At 39.8% G+C, this 19,742-nt stretch overlaps 1 protein-coding gene across 3 annotated transcripts in view; it reads right to left on the reverse strand.

Moving 5' to 3' along the window:
• Window positions 1-19,742, reverse strand: part of DIP2B (DIP2 acetate--CoA ligase B (putative)) — a 190,777-nt gene that overhangs the window by 93,104 nt on the left and 77,931 nt on the right. For all 3 annotated transcript variants that reach the window (XM_026679973.2, XM_087956238.1, XM_026679972.2), the window contains exon 2: window positions 13,641-13,712. In XM_026679973.2, coding sequence (XP_026535758.1) covers window positions 13,641-13,712 — 72 coding nt within the window. The remainder of the gene's footprint in view (window positions 1-13,640; window positions 13,713-19,742) is intronic.

Genomic DNA, 19,742 nt, shown 5'->3' on the forward strand with positions numbered 1-19,742 from the left:
GCAACTTCAAATCTCAACAAATAAATGCTCTGACTTACATATTGGCAAAAAAATCAGAAAATAAAATACAAGCTGAATAATCAAGACCTTGTTGATGATCCAAGCTCTGTAAAGGACCTTGGAATACTCATCTCTAATGATCTAAGTGCTAGAGCCCACTGTAACTACATAGCCAAAAAGACATTAAGAGTTGTTAACCTAATCCTACGTAGCTTTTTCTCTGGTAATATCACACTACTAACTAGAGCATATAAAACATTTGCTAGACCAATACTCGAATACAGCTCATCAGTCTGGAACCCACATTACGTATCTGATATTAGCACAGTTGAGAAAGTCCAGAAATATTTCACAAGAAGAGTTCTCCTGTACTCATTGTAGAATACCTTATGCCATCAGACTTGAAATTCTAGACCTAGAAAACCTTGAATTACACCGTCTTCGGTCTGATCTAAGTATGGTATATAAAACCATACATTGCAATGTCCTACCTGTCAATGAATACTTCAGCTTCAACCATAACAACACAAGACCACACAATAGATACAAACTCAAGGTTAACCGCACCAAACTTGATTGCAGGAAATACGACTTCAGCAACAGAGTGGTCAATGTCTGGAATACTCTACCTGACTCTGTGGTTTCTTCCCCAAACCCCAAAAATTTTAACCTTAGACCAGGGGTGGGCAAACTTTTTGGCTCGGGGCGCATTGACTTTTAAAATTTGACAGACGGGCCGGGTCAGCACAAGATTTTTGGGAATCGCCCCCTTCCCCCCTTTTCTCCTCCTTCCCCTCCCTCGGAGGCTCCCTCCCTTGGAGGCCCTCTGAGTCAGGAGTTGCTACCGCCGGTGCGGCTCCAGTCCGCGTTGCCTCGGGAAGGGAAGGCAAAAGGAAGAGCCGCGGCGGTGCTTTGCAACGGGAGCAGCGGCACCAGAGGCTCAGGCTCAGTGGCTCCTGGTTTTGCCTTTTCCTTCCCAAGGCAACACGGGACAGCTGTCGAGCTGCACCGGCGGTAGCAACTCCTGACAGCACCGGACACCTGAGCGGAGCCGGGCGAAACTGCATCTTGCTGCTGCCGGAGCACCGCCGGGTCACCTCCTCAAGCAGCCTGCCCGCCCACGGGCTTCCCCTCTGCCGCGCGGCTCGGGGCCAGGCGCAAGCGCCCGCGAGTTAAAAGGAAGCCGAAAGTTGCTGGGAAGTTGCTCGGGTGCTGGGAGCAGGCTTTTAAAGTGCCGCCCGAGCAAAGTTTAAGCCTGGAAGCCCGGAAATCCGAGCAACTTCCCAGCAACTTTCGGCTTCCTTTAACTCGCGGCGCTCATGCCTGACCCGAGCCGCGCGGCGAAGGAAGCCCGGTGGGCGGGCAGGCAGGCTGCTTGGAGGCTCCGGCTTCCCTCCGCCAGGCGCGGCGCCCGCGAGTTAAAAGCGAAGCCGAAAGTTGCTGGGAAGTTGCTCCGTTTTCCAGGGCTTTGCAAAGGCAAAGTTTGCAGGCTGGAGCGTCTTCCCGCCGAGGAGCGAAGGGTTCCGCCCAGCGGGCGGGCAGGCTGCTTAAACTTTGCTCGGGCGGCACTTTAAAGCCTGCTCCCAGCACCTGAGCAACTTCCCAGCAATTTTACTTCGTTTTAACTCGCGGCGCTCGCGCCTCGCCCGAGCCGCACGGCAGCCTGCTCCAAGCAGCCCGCCCGCCCATCGGGCGGAACCCTTCCGCTCCTCGGCGGGAAGATGCTCCAACTTGCAAACTTTGCCTTTGCAAAGCCCTGGAAAACCGACCAACTTCCCAGCAACTTTCGCCGTTTTAACTCGCGGGCGCTTGCGCCTCGCCCGAGCCGCACGGCAGCCCGCTCCAAGCAGCCCGCCCGCCCGCCGGGCGGAACCCTTCCAGCTCCTCGGCGGGAAGACTCTCCAACCTGCAAACTTTGCCTTTGGAAAGCCCGGGAAACCGAGCAACTTCCCAGCAACTTTCGGCTTTGTTTTAACTCATGGGCGCTCGCGCCTCGCCCGAGCCGCACGGCGGAGGGGAAGCCCGGAGCGCCGCCGGGTCGCCTCCTCCAAGCAGCCCGCCCGCCCGCTGGGCTTCCCCTCCAGCGGTGCGGCTCGGGGCCAGGCGCGAGCACCTGCGAGTTAAAGCGAAGCCGAAAGTTGCTGGAAGTTGCTCGAGTGCTGGAGCAGGCTTTTAAAGTGCCGCCCGAGCAGGACCGCCGAGCGGGAAAGGGGCACCAAGGCAGGGCAAGGCTCCACCAGCAGCGGCCTAGCTTTAGGTGGCTCCAAGCAGCCCGCCCGCCCGCTGGGTGGAACCCTTCCGCTCCTCGGCGGGAAGGCGCTCCAGCCTGCAAGCTTTGCCTTTGCAAAGTTTAAGCCTGGAAGCCCGGAAAAAAAAGGGGATCGGCGGGGACTCACCTTCGGAGAGGTCGCACTCGAAGGTGATTTGAACTCCCAGCTGAGGCCTTTGCAAATTTCTTTTCTTTCCTACCCTAGATCGCTCCGCACTGTTTTGCAGCTTTGGGGGCCACGCGGCACAGGGCAATTACGCCACGCACAGCGATTTTTTTCAGGGCGGGCCGCATTGGACAGACCAATGGCATTTTTTCAGGGGCGGGCTTCGACCACGGCGGGCCCCGGGCGTGCCCTGCCTTAGACTGTCTACTATTGACCTCACCCCTTTCCTAAGAGGTCTGTGCATAAACGCACCAACGTGCCTACCGTCCCTGTCCTATTGTTTGTTTTATTTTTCTTATATGTACCCATTTCATGTATTCATAACTATGTATATACTTATACCTATTATCTTGTAAGCAATTGACAAATCAAATAAATAAAATAAAATAAAATATTTGCTGTATTTATTGTTCTCAATCATCAACAAACACATCCAGCTAGCAACAGTGCATGCTTTTAAATGCAGCATTTGAAGGATGACAATGTCCTTTGTCTAGAACAAATATCTCTCAAACAGCCATAAAGCTTAATGAATGCCTCTTGTTTGTTTTGTTTGCTGCAAGTCTGCCTAACCATGTGGGGTTTTTTTTACTCCCTTTGCATTTAACCCTTTTTCCTAGTTTACAATGATTCAGTTTTATCTTAACATCCAACCACTTTTTAAGTAGAAACACACAATTAATATTTCATTCATAAAAATATAAAGATCTGCTTGTACCAAAGGGAACTCTTATATAAATAAAGCTCTTAAGTTCCATATATTTATTCCTTATTTATTTACTATTTCACCGTATTTTTACTACTTCAATATATAATAAATAGCATTCTGAAATTCATGATACTGCGCAGCTAACAAGAATTAAAAACAATACTTTGTTTTTGGTATCCTAAGTTATTAGATTGGTAGGATCATCAGAATGGCCTGGCTGATGAATAAGCAAAATTTAGGGAGGGCAGATGGATCTACAATGGATCAATGTGCCATTTTATAATTCCTAAGAGAGAAATACACACACGAGCAATACTGCCTTTTATAGATTATAGATATAGATTATCTTCAATGAATTAAATTGTCAATTCTATTCCAAGATAGTGCCTCCAGTAGAAGTGTTTCTCACTTCTACTTACCAGGGATTACTCTTTTTAATTAGACTGCTATACCTTTGGAAGATCTGAACAACCAGCTTAAGGATTCTGAAGAAAATCTATAGCTGTGACTGCTGAGAGTCAACACTGACTTGATGGCACATAATCAATAAATTATAACAAAATCAAGATAAAGTCATTCAAATTAAATGCTATAGAACGGTTCACCCTACTGGAGACATTCCAATCTGCCATGGAGTAAAAAAAAGGGTTGTATTTTAGCTTCCTTACTGTTTAATATCTATGTGAATTCATAGTAGCTACCTTAGCCAGAATGGAATTCTACCCCTTCTAAACCCAGTGACAAGTATTTGGCAGTTCTGTTGTATGTCAATGATGAAGTGTTTCTTTTGCTCACACAGGTGCATTTTCAGGAGTTGTCTGCGGGCCTTAGAAGAATTCTAAGAAAGAAGGGCTTACAGTCAATTACTCTTAAGACCAAAATTATGCTTCTCTGAGGATGATCTGGTCACCGCAAACATCAGTGGCAAATTGGAAATAATAAAATTATTGTTTTTAAAAAATAGCATAATTTTTCAAATCACAGAGCTTGCCAAAGCCAACAACAGTGCAAAGACAATTTGGACTTTTTTTTTCATTTCAAAAGGGGCAGGTACATACCTGCCACCACCAAGTTTTTCAAAGGTACTTCCGAAATACTGTGTAAGGTACATAACATGTGCCTACTATGATTCAAAACCCTTAGCTGTTTTTCAATCTAGATAGTATTCTTCTGCTTCCCATACTATGTTTTGAATGCTTTAATCAACATGTCTGCATTTGCCAACTCTCCAGCTTAAACTCCTGTTTTCCAAACGTTCATTGGCCCCATTAATTCTCCTTGGTAACTTCCCACCAAGATAAAAGGGGAAAAAATATTCACTGACTTCCGTTATCGTGGCCTTTTTACCTACTTTCTGCTGCTCCTAAGCCTGCAGCTGAAACACTTCAAGTGTCTTTGACATCACACCCCAGACAGGTTTGAATACTGAAGCCAACTTTTTGAGGGGGGGAGGTCCTGAACTGGAAACCACAAGCCACAAGCTACCTTATCCTGTGGAGCCATTTTTTTGGCTTGTTTGAATGCCTTGCCCTCAGCAGCACTAGTTGGGAGGGCCAGTAGGACCTCATTTGTCCAGAGAGGTTATCCCCCTGGTCAGAAAGAACCAGAGACTTTATTGTGTGCCCTTTTTCCACTGCCTTTTCTACACCAATTTAAAGGCAGCCGTTCCTTTAGCCCCCTCCTAACAAATCCCCAGGAGAGCAGTTAGTTTCCTACTTGCTCCATTTCTCTCTGTCACAATTTCCCTAGGATGGCACAGCAGTGGCTTTCCCTTTTATCTTATTGAATTTTTCTTTTATATTATTTTGTGCTGTTTTACTACATTTCACTGAATGTTCCTCTTTTCTGTGTGTGTGTGTGTGTTTGTCTGTTTGTTTTTTTAGCTTCCACGTGGCTTGCACTTCGTTGCTTTTGTTCATTGCTTCTGAGGTTGTTGTTTTTTTTACTGTGCTGGTCGCTAACCATTATTTTTTTAAAAAAATGATTTCTGGCATAAAACATTAAGATTTTTTATATTAATAAAACATTAACTAAACTATTAATATTCTCATTTTCACAAATAAGAAAGAAGGCAAATAAGCTGCGGTGAGCATAAATCTGAATCCAGGACATCTGCTATTAACCAAGGAAATGGTAAACATCAGTGGCATTAATTAATAGCAGAGGAAAGGAAATATTATAAGGAAACTGGAAACATTGGGTTTAGGAAAAAAAATAATTTAAAGAAAGGAAGTGGAATATGAAAGAGAAGGTAATCTACAGTATCAACTACATTCTCCCAGGTGAAATAAGGAGGGTTACTACAAGCAAAGAGTGAAGAAGAAAAACATCTGCAACTACAGTTAGTTCTCAACTTATATCCAGTCATTGAATCCTAGTTCAAAGTCCCGATGGCCTCAGAAAAAATGTTTTACAAGCTGTCCTCACAACTGTCACTGTTTTGCACCACCCCCGCAGTCACATGATCACAACTCAGGTGCTTGACTACCAGCTTGTATTTACAACTGGTTGCATCACTCTGCATTCACATGAACGCTGTTTGCAATCTTTCCAGATGGTTTCCAGCAAAACATCAACTGGGAAAGCTGGATTTGCTTAATGACCATGTGATTTGCTTAACAATTCTATGATTTGCTTAAATGACTGGGATAAAAATGGTTGTAAAATCAGGTCCGGTCACATGATAACTTGATTTATGATAGTTTCATTTTGCAATGGAAATTCTGGCCCCAATTATTGATCGTAAGTCGATGACTGCCTGTGCTATATATGCAAAAATGAAAGCAAATAAAAATAGAAATTAAAATAGGTGCTAACAATTGGAGAAAGTAATACAATGGCAATGTAATTGAACATGCTTAACCTGCACTGGTTTCAGTGAAAACAGATACTCAGATTTATTATTTACCGCAGAGATTGGAGCAGAGACCTATGTAACAATAAAAGGAAATTGGTTGTTTTTATGAGAATAAAAGAAAACAAATTATCTTGCAAATTGCAGAGAAAGATTTGAAAAGAAGCTGTACATGATATGAAGAATCTTATATATATAGTCATGGGCAATTTCAAAGGATATTCTACTGGTAGTAGAGATGAAATTGACCTAATAACTGAACTTTTTTTCCCTAAAATTGCAAATGAGCACATGAATAGAAAATCTGAAGTGATGGAATAAATCTGAGCAAGAAGGAAGAGTTTGGATATAAATGTAACACAGAGAAGAAAGCAATCAGAATAGTAAAAAACAAAACAGAATTAAAAGTAAAGAACAGAAAATGACCAGAACAATTTCCTACAGTCCCAAGAATGTTTCTGGTATACCATATTTACAAAAAATGTATCATTTCTTCACAAAAGATTATTTTACGCAGCACTATGTAAAAGATATGCCATTTGTAATGTAATTCTTATGCTTATGGGTAAAACAAGTAAACACAGTACATACAAGTTCAACTTTTGATGGCCAGAAAGAAACTTTACTATGACAATTGCGTTTGTTTTGAAAATGCTGAAGGAAGTATGTCTTAACATACAGGATCTCCATTATAGTAAATACAGGTAGATCTCGACTTACAATACTTCATTCAGTGACCATTTGAAGTTACTACGGTATGGCACTGAAAAAAAGTGTCTTATCACAGTTTTTCATACTTGTGACCATTGCAGCATCCCCATGTGGTCATGTGATCAAAATCCAGATGCTTGGCAACTGATTTTTGCTGGTCTGTGATTGTAATAAAAATCGACTGATAACTGATTTGTATTTATGAAGATTGCAGTGTCTCAGGATCATGTGACTGCAACCTTCTGACAAGAAAATCAATGGGGAAGCCAAATTCACTTAACAACTATGTTACTAACTTAACAACTGCAGTGATTCGCTTAACAACTGTAGCAAGAAATACTGTAAAAATGGGGTAAAATTCACTAATAACTGTTTCACTACATGTATGCATGGTGTCATACATTCTTCTTCTGGATAGTCAATTTGCTATAGTCCTACATTTTGGCTAGGTTTCTCCTACTTTTACTTGAATGATCACATTTTAAGCAAATATAGTTATGATTACATTATAAGCTGAACACAGTTATATGAAATAGGCTGAAATTTTATGGGCTGCCCCTGTTTTATTTAAATAAGGCAGTCACCTAAATTCCACTGATGCTTTTCTTTAAGTGGATTCATACGCTCCACATTCAGTCTCATCATTTCCCAACATGTTCCATTTCAGATTTATTGGACATTAGTCTTCCAGCCACATCACGTACTCAGGATATTAGCCGTAGCTTGCAAGATGATAAAGAAAACTCTAAAATTGCAGAAATACACCTGAAGAATTGTAAAATAGAACTATGAAACTACAGCAAGAAGCAACCGATGAAAAACATACTCAGATTTTTTTATGGAAAAAAAATCTTGGCATAAAGAACATAAATTTCTCCGATATGGTTCAGTTATTTTAACCAACATACTATGCACTCAGCAGAGTTTATACTGCAAGGAAATTGTTGGATGTACAAATAGTTATAAGGGGGAAAGAGTTACCCTGAGTTTTGATGGGCAAAACATGAACTCATGAATTCATATATGCCTGCATGTCTGCAAAAGGAAGAAGTGCATTCTATATCGGACTGATACAGTAGGACAGTGGTAGCTAACCTTTTTGGGCTCCTGTGCCAAAAACTGTGTGCACGTTTGCACGATCGCACTCGCATGCCAGCACCCAGAAGGCAATGCCTGCCCACCCCCACATTCCCTATGCAGGCGTGCATAATGCCCACTCACCCACGCCACCCCCTTACCTGCACTGCGCCTCACAAATGATTTTCAGCCAGTTTGAGGCCTTTTTCGGCCTCCCAAAGGCTTGAGGAAGGCTTCTGGAGGCTTCTGCAAAGTTTGCAGGCCAAAAACTAGGCCCGTTTCGTTATTCTTGGTATTTTCGGAAAAACAGGAAGTGATGAAACGGGCCTAGTTTTTGGCCTGCAAAGCCTACAGAAGCCTTCCACAAGCCTTTGGGAGGCCGAAAAAGGCCTCAAACCAGTCAAAAATCAGCTGTGAGGCGCACCCATGCGCAGTGAGGTAAGTTTGCCTGCAGCTTGCATGCCGGCACAAATGGCTCTGCATGCCACCTGTGGCATGCGTGGCATAGGTTCGCCATCACAGCAATAGGAAGTATATTTGCTGCTAGTTTTAAGTATGCAACGGTATTCTGAATAATTACAGTACAGCAGTAAAAGTTATAACAAACTCTCAAATTAAATGTTAATATACAGATTTATCATAGATGATGCTACAGACACCCAAGTTGTGAAGGAATTTAGAAGAAATCGAAAAGGCAAAATAAATTTAAAATATTGCTGGGTACTGAATTTAGTTCATCCGTGTTTTTCTTTTTATTCAGAATCTGTAAAGGAGACAAGATTTATCTTTTCATTTCTGAAACTCTTCCTTCTTCCTCCATCACTTTTTCTATTCATTTGCCTCCTTTGCAATTTCAGAAAAAGGTTTGGTTATTAGATCAATTTAAATTTATTCTGCTGATTTCTGAATTGCCTATTTTTACTCCTAGAATATTGTTTATATACAAAATAATTTTAAAATGCATATGCCTGATTTTAATTTTTAAAATTATTATTTGTTGAAGAAAGCTAAAGTGTAATTAAATAGGTTTAATATAGTCTAAACACTTAACATTTTTATAGTAGAAATATTTTCCAAACAGAAACAACTAGCTGACCTGGAATTGGAAGCCTGCCCATCCATCCATTTATTTCTACGTAAGTCTAGTACAGTTCTATTAATCTATTGTTTTATTAAAATTAGTTTGAAAAAAGTCCCACTTATTGCTTTTATAGCATATACCATTTCAATAAGGAACATACTTTTATTAGAAATGGTTATACAATCTACCTGTCTAGTGAGTATATTATAATTTAAATTGATCGGTTTTAAATCAAATCCATGTTACTAAAATTTTCAAATCAAAAACATATATCAAATTACAATACATTTTTGTATAAATTAATAACAGAAAATTCAGTATTTTTAACATACTGATTAATAAAAACTATTATTTACAGAATATGCTATATTAATTTAACTCTCAAGAAAGCCAAGTTATCTTTGAGGACTCCAGTCCTAAAGATAAAGCATTATGTCTTAAAGGATTGGATATTATTTTTATTGGCCCAGTTTTGAAGACAGAATGTAGAAATAATCAAGAATTATCATCATCACACATTTTCTGGGCATTATCTGAAAACTGTAAAGCCCTCTCTTCTAGTAAAGTGAACACAAGCATCATCCATATTTTTAAAAAAAAAACACGGATGTTTTGTTATTTTAAGCTATGGACGACAGGAGCAACACCACAGATTTGAAAGCTAAACTAAGAATTACATTCTTCATCTGTTCCAATTGAAATAAACCAATTTACCATCAGATGTTCCTGCAAAAAGCCCAACTGAGCTAGAAAGGTACAGTACAGCTTAGAAAAGTGAACAATCCTCCTGTGTAGGAGGTCCCAAGCCCTCAAGTATGCATAATTTAGCAAAGATGTTACTTATTTCACAAGAAAAAATAATAATTCCATTTATTTGAATTAAGACACTATAATATTCCTGTATAAATATATTCGTTTTCCCCATGTGGTTTTTTTTTTAAGCCTGGCTTCATCTAAATAAATTTATTCTCAGTACCTTCAGGCACTAACGGGGGTAGGTCAGACACACCCAATTCCCACGGAAAGCAACATGCAATCCTTACCTCTATGCATATATCCCTAAAATTTTGGGTTTCATTGTATCTGCCCCAATTATTTTAATGAAGAATCTTCCATATAACCTCTTTTTTTTTCTTTTACAAGTTTCAGAATCAAACTGTCTCAGCATCAAGAAGCATAAACCTTAAATTTCCTTTTTTAAGGAGCTTTGTTATTATTTAGAGTCAGCGAAAAGGGCTACTTTCAAGCTAAAGTCCAATTTAATGCTATTTCCCAGATTGTTAATGTCATAGAGGACAGCAACTTAAGAAATTGGATTATTGTTTGGTGTTTTTTTTAACCTGAAATATATTCGCTAAGATATTTTGAAAATACATCCTTGTGTCATAAAATAACATGAAAATCGCAAAGCTCTTTCTTCTGTTGATGAAAGTAATGATGATACTTGCCAACTCAAATACATGCCAACAAAGCAAAATTAATTTTTCTAAGGTACTGACACTCAGTCCCTTCAACTCTTCCTCTCCTTCATTTAAATATCTCCAACAGCTAATTGCAGTATGACACTGGTATGGTATATCCAATTCCCTTCCAAATCAAATAGCCTCAGTACATTCTTGCGACTTTTTTTTTAAAGTATCAACGCTTCAAGTATTTTTATTAAGTGGTCTTTTGCTATTTTTTTCTCATTTTTGATAGCTATAATAGTTATTGTTATGACAACAGAACCAATAATCTTTCATTACATCTAGAATACTATGAATAGAATACTTCTTTATTTCTCACTGGTTTTATTTCTTTTATATTTTAATTTATATACTGTAGTTGTTTTAAAAACTACATCATGCATACATTTCTATACAAGTTTTTCTAAGAGGGTATTTTAGCATACATTGCATTCATTATTTTATAATCTTAGCCCCTATTATAGATTAGGCTGAAAGACAATGAGAAGAGTTAACTATCTATGTGATTGGTCCATACTATTGTATTTGTTTTGTTGTGGAAGGGAACAGTCCCCTGAAGTCTTGAAGGAAGCAGTGATGCATCCCCTCCTCAAGAGGCCTCTGTTGGACCCAAGGTGCTGGACAATTTTTATCCTGTCTCCAGCAGAGGTGGCATTCAGCAGGTTCTGACCAGTTCTGGAGAACTGGTAGCAGAAATTCTGAGTAGTTCGGAGAACCGGTAGAGGAAATTTTGAGTAGTTCAGAATACCATCTCTGATTGGCCCCACCCCGATCTATTCTCTGCCTCCCGAGTCCCAGCTGATTGGCTGGGCCTTCCTTTGTTGCCCTGCCCAGGAGAACAGAGCTGGAAAGCAGGTTAGTGGGGTGGGGAGAGAATGGGGATTTTACAGTATTCTTCCCCCTGGAGAGGGGTGGGAATGGAGATTTTACAGTATCCTTCCCCTGCCACACTCACCAAGCCACGCCCACCAAGCCACACCATGCCCACCAAGCCACGACCACAGAACCGGTAGTAAAAAATTTTGAATCTCACCACTGGTCTCCAGCCTTTCCTTTTTAGGAAAGATGGCTGATGAGATCGTTAGGCTGTGAGTACAGAGGGCCCTGGAGGAAACTGATTATCTGCAGTCCTTTCAGTCAGGTTTCAGGCCTAGACATAGCACCAATCAGCAATAACCACACTTGTTGATGATCTTTGGAGGAACTATGACACATATAGTACAATAGTTTTTTTCTGGCCACCACTGGGGATTAGGAATGGGCAGTAAAGTGTTGTGGTTGTTCTCCTTTTTCTGTGGTTGAGTCAGTTACTGTTCACAGGAGGAGACAGATTAAGTCTGATGCCCTAAAGCATAGGGTACCTCAAGGATTTACCTCATGCTCTTCTGTTTAATACTAGTTGTGGCCAGTTTGGGATCAGGCATAATACCCAGCTGCACATCTGAACTCCAGACTACCCAGACAATGCTCTCAAGGTCTTGTTTGAGTGTTTGGACGCTATGGGGCCCTAGAAAAACAGATTCAAGCTCAAATTTGACAAGAGTGAATAGTACTTTTAGACGCTCCCGGGAACCAGGGACACTTCATCTTTCATCCTAAATAGGATAGCACAGTGATGGCTAACCTTTTCCACGTTGCGTGCCAAAAGTGCGTGAGCATGCACGTGCTCACGTACATGTACTTGCATGCCTGCACCCATGATGCAATCCACGCATGACTCCCCCACCCCGTGCATGCGTGCGCAACCACCTGCACCCGCACCCGCACCTTACACCTCCCCCCGCACACCTCTGCGCATACAAACACACCTGCATGCTACATGCCTCTGCGCATGCGCGTGCATCTCCCATGCGTGCATCTCTCCCATGCATGCACGGCAGATACCCGACAATCAGCTGGCTGGTAGATGGCGTGCATGCGCAGTGGGGCTCTTCCAGGCAATCTCTCGTGTGACGGCAGAAGTGGCTCTGCATGCCACTTCCAGCATGCGTGCCATAGGTTAGCCATCACGGGCATAGCATTTCCCCCTTTAGGGCTGCACAGTGTGAGAGTCTTCTTGGAACACACAGATGTGAGGAGCAATGGCAACTGTGGCTAACAAAGTCTTTGTAAAGCTTCATTCTTGTGAATCAATTTTACCTCTATCTGAATCAGAAAGTTTTTCAGACATTCACTTGTGGTTTGGTCACCTCATGCATGGATTTTTGCACTGCTTTCTATCTGAGGCTGTCCTTGAATAAAGCTGCAGCTAGTCCAGAATGCAGCTGCATAATTAATTATTGGCATGTCATAGCATATCCATGTAGCAGCCTTGATTTGTGAGCTGCAATAAACTAGACTTTAAGAGATGCAATTAATGGTACAATTCTGTTTATTATCCATAATATAGAGTGTGTGATTATTTCAAAGGCAGCCTGTTTTCTAAAGTATCTTCCTAGTCAGTATAACTGGGCAGAATGGGAATGTTCCAAGGTCATTATTATCTTATGGGACCCAGGAAGTGTGACTTTTCTTTGCAGAATATGCCCTATGGAACACCAACTCCCAAGATTTGTCTGGCTCCCATCCTTACTGTATTTAAAAGAGCCCTGAAAAGTTATGTCTTCCCCTAGTCGTTGGATTGGAGTGAGTGATGGGTTGACTGTATTTTACTTTTTAGAATGGTTTTTCCCAGACGTTTTTGGCTTTTAAATCCGTATTTTCTTACTGTTTTCTTTGTACACTATCCAGGGTTATCATAGAGTTGGGCAGGCATGTAAATTTAATAAAATAAATATCTAAATAATCAAGTATGCAGTGATGTCATAACACACCATTTTTTAACATCCTTATGACTTATAATGGATGCCTATGGCCTTAATCCTGACTTTATTTATTTATTTAGCCTATGGCAAATACATGGACTTATAATGGTTCAAATGTTAATGTCCAATCAACCCAGCCATTCAAGGACAGGGTGATCTATGTTGAAAAAAAATCAGACATAGGGCTGGTGTAAGCTCTTGATGGACATTTGGACACAATGGGATGGATATTTTGTCGAGGAGCACCACAGTCACACTGAGGGATAGAGACAAAACTCCATTTATACAATGAATCCTGGCAGACACCATGTTGGGTACGGATCCTGTTCAGAGTTGACCAATGCTGGCGAGGAAGGTCAAAACCTAGCACCTTTTGTGTAGGAGCATCTACGTAGCTTGCTGCCTGTATCTGGGCATTCAGCAGCCCATTTGACTTACCACTGTGTGTTGATGTCAAAAATTCCTGACTAATAATGTTCTTAACAGCATCTCAAAAGGCCTACCTTGAGTCTGTGGGAAATATGGAGCCAACAATTTCGCCCTTTTCTTCTCATAGCCCTTCTGGGTAATGTCTCCTAAAAAATATAAGGTAGCAAAACGTCAGATGTAACATCATAAATGCAGGACAGGATATTTAAAGTTAATATATCTACATATGCAGCTATGGTCAACTGAACCAGCTTTATGATCTACTACCAAACAGTATTATTCAAGCCATTATATATAAATTGAATGATTACAAACCCTTCTAAAAACGATTATTGGTATTCCATACCATTTAACGTATCATAATCTTTACATATTTTTATCCGTTTTGACGTGATCTATTTTTAACATTGCTCATGACTATTAATTTATTCAAAGCAAGCTGGATGGCAGTAACAAGCATTGGGAGTCATTATATAATAGAACTAAAGACAAAGTAATATAGAAAATAGGCTACACGATGATTAATCTATTAAATAAAGCTCCATGACACTGAACTGTTTGATATGCAGAAAAAAACATGGCTGTTCTTTTTTCATTTTAAATTTGTATTTTATCTGAATGTGTCAGTTCTTTAAGGAAGGCTACATTATTACTACAAGATATGCAAACAGCGTGACAGAGATTCATTCTCATTCTCTCTCTCTCTCCCTCCCTCCCTTTCTCTCTTAACAAAAGAATCGAGACAGATAAATTTTGAGCTTCTTCCTCAACTCCCTCCTCCCCTTCAGAACCAAGCTGATGTTTATGGCAACTCTGAAACAGGCTCATGATTTAATTAGGGCGATCACTGGAATCCTGACAGTTTACTTAATGGCTGTTGGATACTTTCTTCAAGGTCATCTTTCCATTTCTTTACAGAATGGCAGGAAAAAATGTTGAAACATGAAAGAATTAAGATGGAACAAAAAAACATTAAGTCCAGAAACAATTGAACTGCCTTTGTAGATTTGCCATCACCATTTTGTAACTGTACCACCAAAAGATTATTTGTGAACCATCCACTATAAAGGAGAGACTTAAGCATGGTCATCAGTCTAACGGAAACTGAATCTAAATACCTAAATTTATGGCAAAGATATTGCTTCAATAGTCTTTTTGGTGTAACAATATTATATTGATAGTGCTGAATAAAAACCCAAGTTCCAAAAAGGAGCACAGTACAAATCAGTAATAAATTAGGATTCTAGTCTAAAACATAACAGAGCAAAATTCATAAATGAATGAACTTTGCCTTTGACTTGTGGTTTGTTGCAAAAAAAACCCAAAACTTTGGGATGGGCCTGCCTCATACCATGCCAAAACACCACCACAGCAAGTCTTCCTGCTGTTATGTAAACCTACATAAATGTTATTCCCTGATTTTATACTACTTTTCACAGGTGACTTTTTTATTTATTGAAGATCTTTGGAAACATTATGATCCATAAAATAGAAGAAAACAAGGACATACTATTAAAATATTTTAAAAGAATAAAACAATTCCCGTAATAAGTAATGATGTACTAATTTTCTCAAGGGACAATAGAGGGAAAAAAATGTAGTTGTTGACACATGAAATAGTAAAAAGATGACTTCACCTGGGATTGAGCAGTAAACACCCTGGTCTCCAGGATAAGGGCATTCTGATGTTAAATACCTTAATAGGGAGGGCCTTGTTCCTATGTAAGCATATAATACACTTCCAAGCTAAGGGGAAAATACATTACTGATAGAAATGTTGTTGCATTGGAGGCTTAAACAGTTTAAGGCCTTAAATGGCAAAACTAGTGAACTCCACCACAGGAATTATCTTCTAAAGACCCTTCTAATCATTATCTCCTGTAATTCTTAAAACTTAATTTACTTGGTGCAGTCACTGCAATTCCTCTAGCCTTAGTGTTACATATTCTAGATAGCAACCTCAAGGCAGCATTTAGTACTCTTTTGAAGTCATCTTCAAGGACAGGGCTTGAGGCCACATCTGTATCCTTGGGGAGGCTAACAAGCATAACATAAATCAAGGAAGCAGAACTCAGAAGTTATCTTTAATCTTCCTCCAGATCTATTGAACTACAATGTTCAGAATACAGAGTCTGATTATTATGATTTTACACCTTGAGGTCAAGCCGTTATAGTATCAGGGGTGGGCTGCTACGGGTTCTCCCCGGTTCGGGCAAACCTGTAACTACTTTTATGGCTGGTTCAATAAACCGGCAAATCCCATCCCTGGCTGGCCTTGCCCACCCTTCCCCACCCCTCCCAGGAGTCCCCACGTGCCCCGTTTGGATGCCAGGTAAGTGTAGGGCCCGCAGGGAGGCTCGGGGAAAGCGAAAAATGGGCCTCCTGAAGGCTCTGGAAGGAGGGCCTCTGGAGCCCGGGGAGGCCATTTTCACCCTCCCGGAGGCCTGAGGAAAGCCTCCGAAAGCTGGGGAGGGCGAAAATATCCCCCACATACACCATGGTGCAGGAGGCCAACTAGGCCACACCTACCCAGCAACTGGGCAGAAAACCGGTTGCTGATATTTTCGAAGCCCACCCCTATATAGTATAGGATGTTGAAGGCTGTGTCTATTATGTTGAAGGCTGTGTCAAAAAACCCAAGTGAACCACATCTAATTGTATTGCTTTTGTTAATTTCCATTTTAAAATTTACTTTCTCCTCTAGAATTTAAATAACTACAAAACATTGCTATGTTGTTTCATCTGTTTGCTTAGCCATCCATTCATCTTCATAACTTTATTTTTTTAATTATGAAAATAATAACAGTACTCCACTGTGTTATTAGTAAAATGCCTCCCCTAGAAGGTACAGAGATAGGGAAGCTTATGAGCTATGCCATCACCCTATTAGGTCATACTTCTTGAATTCTTTCCAAATGCATTTCAGAATAATATTTTTTGTAACTACTTTGGGTAATTTCCATATTGTTTAGCTCAAAGCAGTTACCAACAGAATATTTTCCATAATCAACATCATTTTCTACTATGGTGTTTTAGCTTCCATTTATTTATTTATGCTAGCAGCCCAGGTTCGAGACCTGAGTACCACTTAACAGGGTGAACTCCCATCATTGCCTTGGCTCCTGCCACCCTAGTAGTTTGAAAGCATGCAAATGCGGGTAGATAAATAGGTACCACTTGGTGGGAAGGTAACAGTGCTCCATGGCCACATATCTAAATATTTTTGGACAGTGCTGGCTCAATGGCCTTGAAATGGAGATGAGCACCATCCCCTACAGTCAGCAATGACTAGCAGAAAAAGAATCCACAGGGACTTCTTTACACACACACACACACAACATCCCACAGTACTTTGTCAATCAGCTCTCAAATCCAAATGGGAATATCAGAACAATAATTTCATTTCACACAAAAGCAAAAGACTCATCAACAATCCTCACAAAATAAGATATGTAACACGTGAACTATTTGTCACCAGTATTTCTACAGACATTGTTGTACATTACTGTTTCTTCATTTACAAGACAATCACTAACCCACAAAGAATAAAAGTTCTAGCAGTACATGAGAAGAATTTAGCAAAGGAAACGATAAAACAGTTAGATAGATGCCTTTTGTCCCTTTTAAAAATCATAGTCACATTTAAGTATGCAAGATCACGTATAAAACACTAAATGTATCTCTGGGGAAAAATGATGCATACACAAACTGGAAGACAATAGATTGCTCTGGACATTTAAAGCCAGACTATTGGTTTAATTCTGTTTTGAAATGTCAACTGAGTTTTGTTGCTGAATTTGCAAAAAAAAAAAAAGTAATATTCGAACTGCATTAAAATACCATTTCTGTTATGAGGTCATCAGCAATCATACAAATGTATTTACTAAATAGAATTTATTTTTTTAAAAATCCTCAAGAATAGCCGTCTTCATTCCTAATGTGTTTAACAGAAAGGATTTTTTCCCCAGAGTATTTTAAAAAGGGTCTGTGCCCGAGATCTCATCTTTCCACACATGTGTAATTGTCATTTAGGTCAGAGATAAACTGAAGATGCCATAACTGAAGCCTTTCCCTGTTTTGGAAATCCATATTTTTTCCTATTATTATTTCTCCAAGGATTTTTCAGAATCTGACCCAATTTTCCTAGGTAATGACAGAAGATGTAGACTCAAGACCACTTTAAAACAGCTGCAACAGAAATTATCAGCTGGTATACAACTTTTCCCAATTTTATCAAAAGTATACAATATTATTATTATACTTCAAATTAACCTGCATAGGCAGCTGATCTACATTTCTATATCTCTTAACTTTAATGTAAGAAATAACGAAAAGTACAAATCAATAAAAACAGAAACCAGAAAAAAGACAAAAAAAATATATTATGAAACACACAAAGCAGCTTGGTTTTTAAACATAGCCTCACCAAGTTGGCCAAACCTGTTGTTACATCAATAAGGAAATTCATCAGTAGAGAGCAAAAACATATAATCAATCCATGATGCCACTGCCTTTAAAATAAGAAACAAATCATAAATAAAATAAGCCCCATACCTAATATATCCAAAGTTCTTCATATATTGATAAATTTCAGATTTTCAGTATATATTTCAATGGCAGAATACAGACAACATACCATACAAACCATTCACAAATCACAATTTATAAATCATGTTATAAATACATTACATAAACTAAGATTACTGAGTTTTCCAGAATCCTGGCTTATTTCCGTTCCCATAGAGAACACACACACACATAACTGTGCTTTAGCGGATTTATTAATATTCTCCCGCAACTCCCCTCACCCAAATCCAGAACTGTCCCAATTAAGTCCAGCCACAATCAGACCACTTCTAGTCCACAAAGCAATGGCCAATGAGTCCACAAAGCACTTGAAAGTTTCCCAAGCAAAATAAACCCACCAAGCAAAATTAAATCCACATAATACACAGTTCACAAGACATGAACCAAGTCAAGGCATGGTGTCAATCCAAAGCAAGGCAAGAATCACAATGACCAGAAAACAGACAGCTAGGAAATGAACACACTGCTCCCAGCATTGCTTCCGTCTAGAAAGGCTTCTTCTCATTCTCCTCGTGCGTAATCTGGCTGACCTTCTCTGCTCCTGCTTTTTCTCTGCCCTAAATGGTTATTGGATCAGTGCAGAAGGCAGTTCCTCTTCCTCATCATTGACCAGCTGCACCTGCATGCTTTCTCCATCTGAAGCCTTAGGGCTGTCCTTCTGCAGCTATGCTTCAGCCAAATCCCTCTCAGATGGCTGCTTGGAGCCACTGACCAACTCCCCTCCAGATGTTCCTGCAACTGGTTCATCTTCTTCTGAGCTGCCATGTAAAGAGGCATCGAGGAATGATCCGGCAGAGTCGTCACATGTATAAACTTAATACAGCTATTCTTTTTAATTGGTTTTTTTTATTTCAAGAGTCACCTGCCTCTTTGGAATTGTTTTCAACAGTTATGCTAGCTCGAATGCTGGCTACACATAAACGTTAAATAAATTATTCTAAGTGATGATAAATCAATATGGATACATTCAACCATTTTTTTCTTTTTACTAAGGTTGAAATTTGACAACAAATCCTCTATATTCCTTTTTTCCTCTTGCTTGGCTATTGTTTAAAACAATATCTTAATTGTGTTTTCTTCTCTTGAGGCAACTTTAAATTTTCTTCTTTTGATGCTATTTATAATTTTCAAGTTGCACTGCAGATTTTTTCATGGCTTGACTTCCCACTCTAAGATATAAATTGAATTTTTTAATTCTTCTTAAGTGTCTGAAAGTTTGAAGATGTGAACAGAATGTTAATAACGCAATGAATAATAGGACAATGATTTTTTTTTTTTTTTGCTGGCAGCAATTACAAGTTATTTCTAGCTTTAATGTAATGACAACAAAGTAATTTAAAATGTGTATTTGATCTAATTCGGATTTTAATAGGTTATGCTTTGTACAGAGGCTTTTTTTCAATACCAATAAAGATTTATTCCCTTATTTATTCATTCATGGCATTCATATTCCACCCAGGAGCATATAATGGTGATATTCTCTCCTGCAATTTTTCTGTTTAATAGCAATCCTGTAATGTAGATTGGATTAAGAGATATTCTTATGATCCTTGATGGTTAATGAAAAATTCAAACTTGGCCCTGTATTG

The sequence above is a fragment of the Notechis scutatus genome, chromosome 2 (genome assembly GCF_049901735.1).
Source record: "Notechis scutatus isolate UNSWTSFEM ecotype Mainland chromosome 2, rNotScu1.2, whole genome shotgun sequence".
NCBI lineage: Eukaryota > Metazoa > Chordata > Lepidosauria > Squamata > Elapidae > Notechis > Notechis scutatus.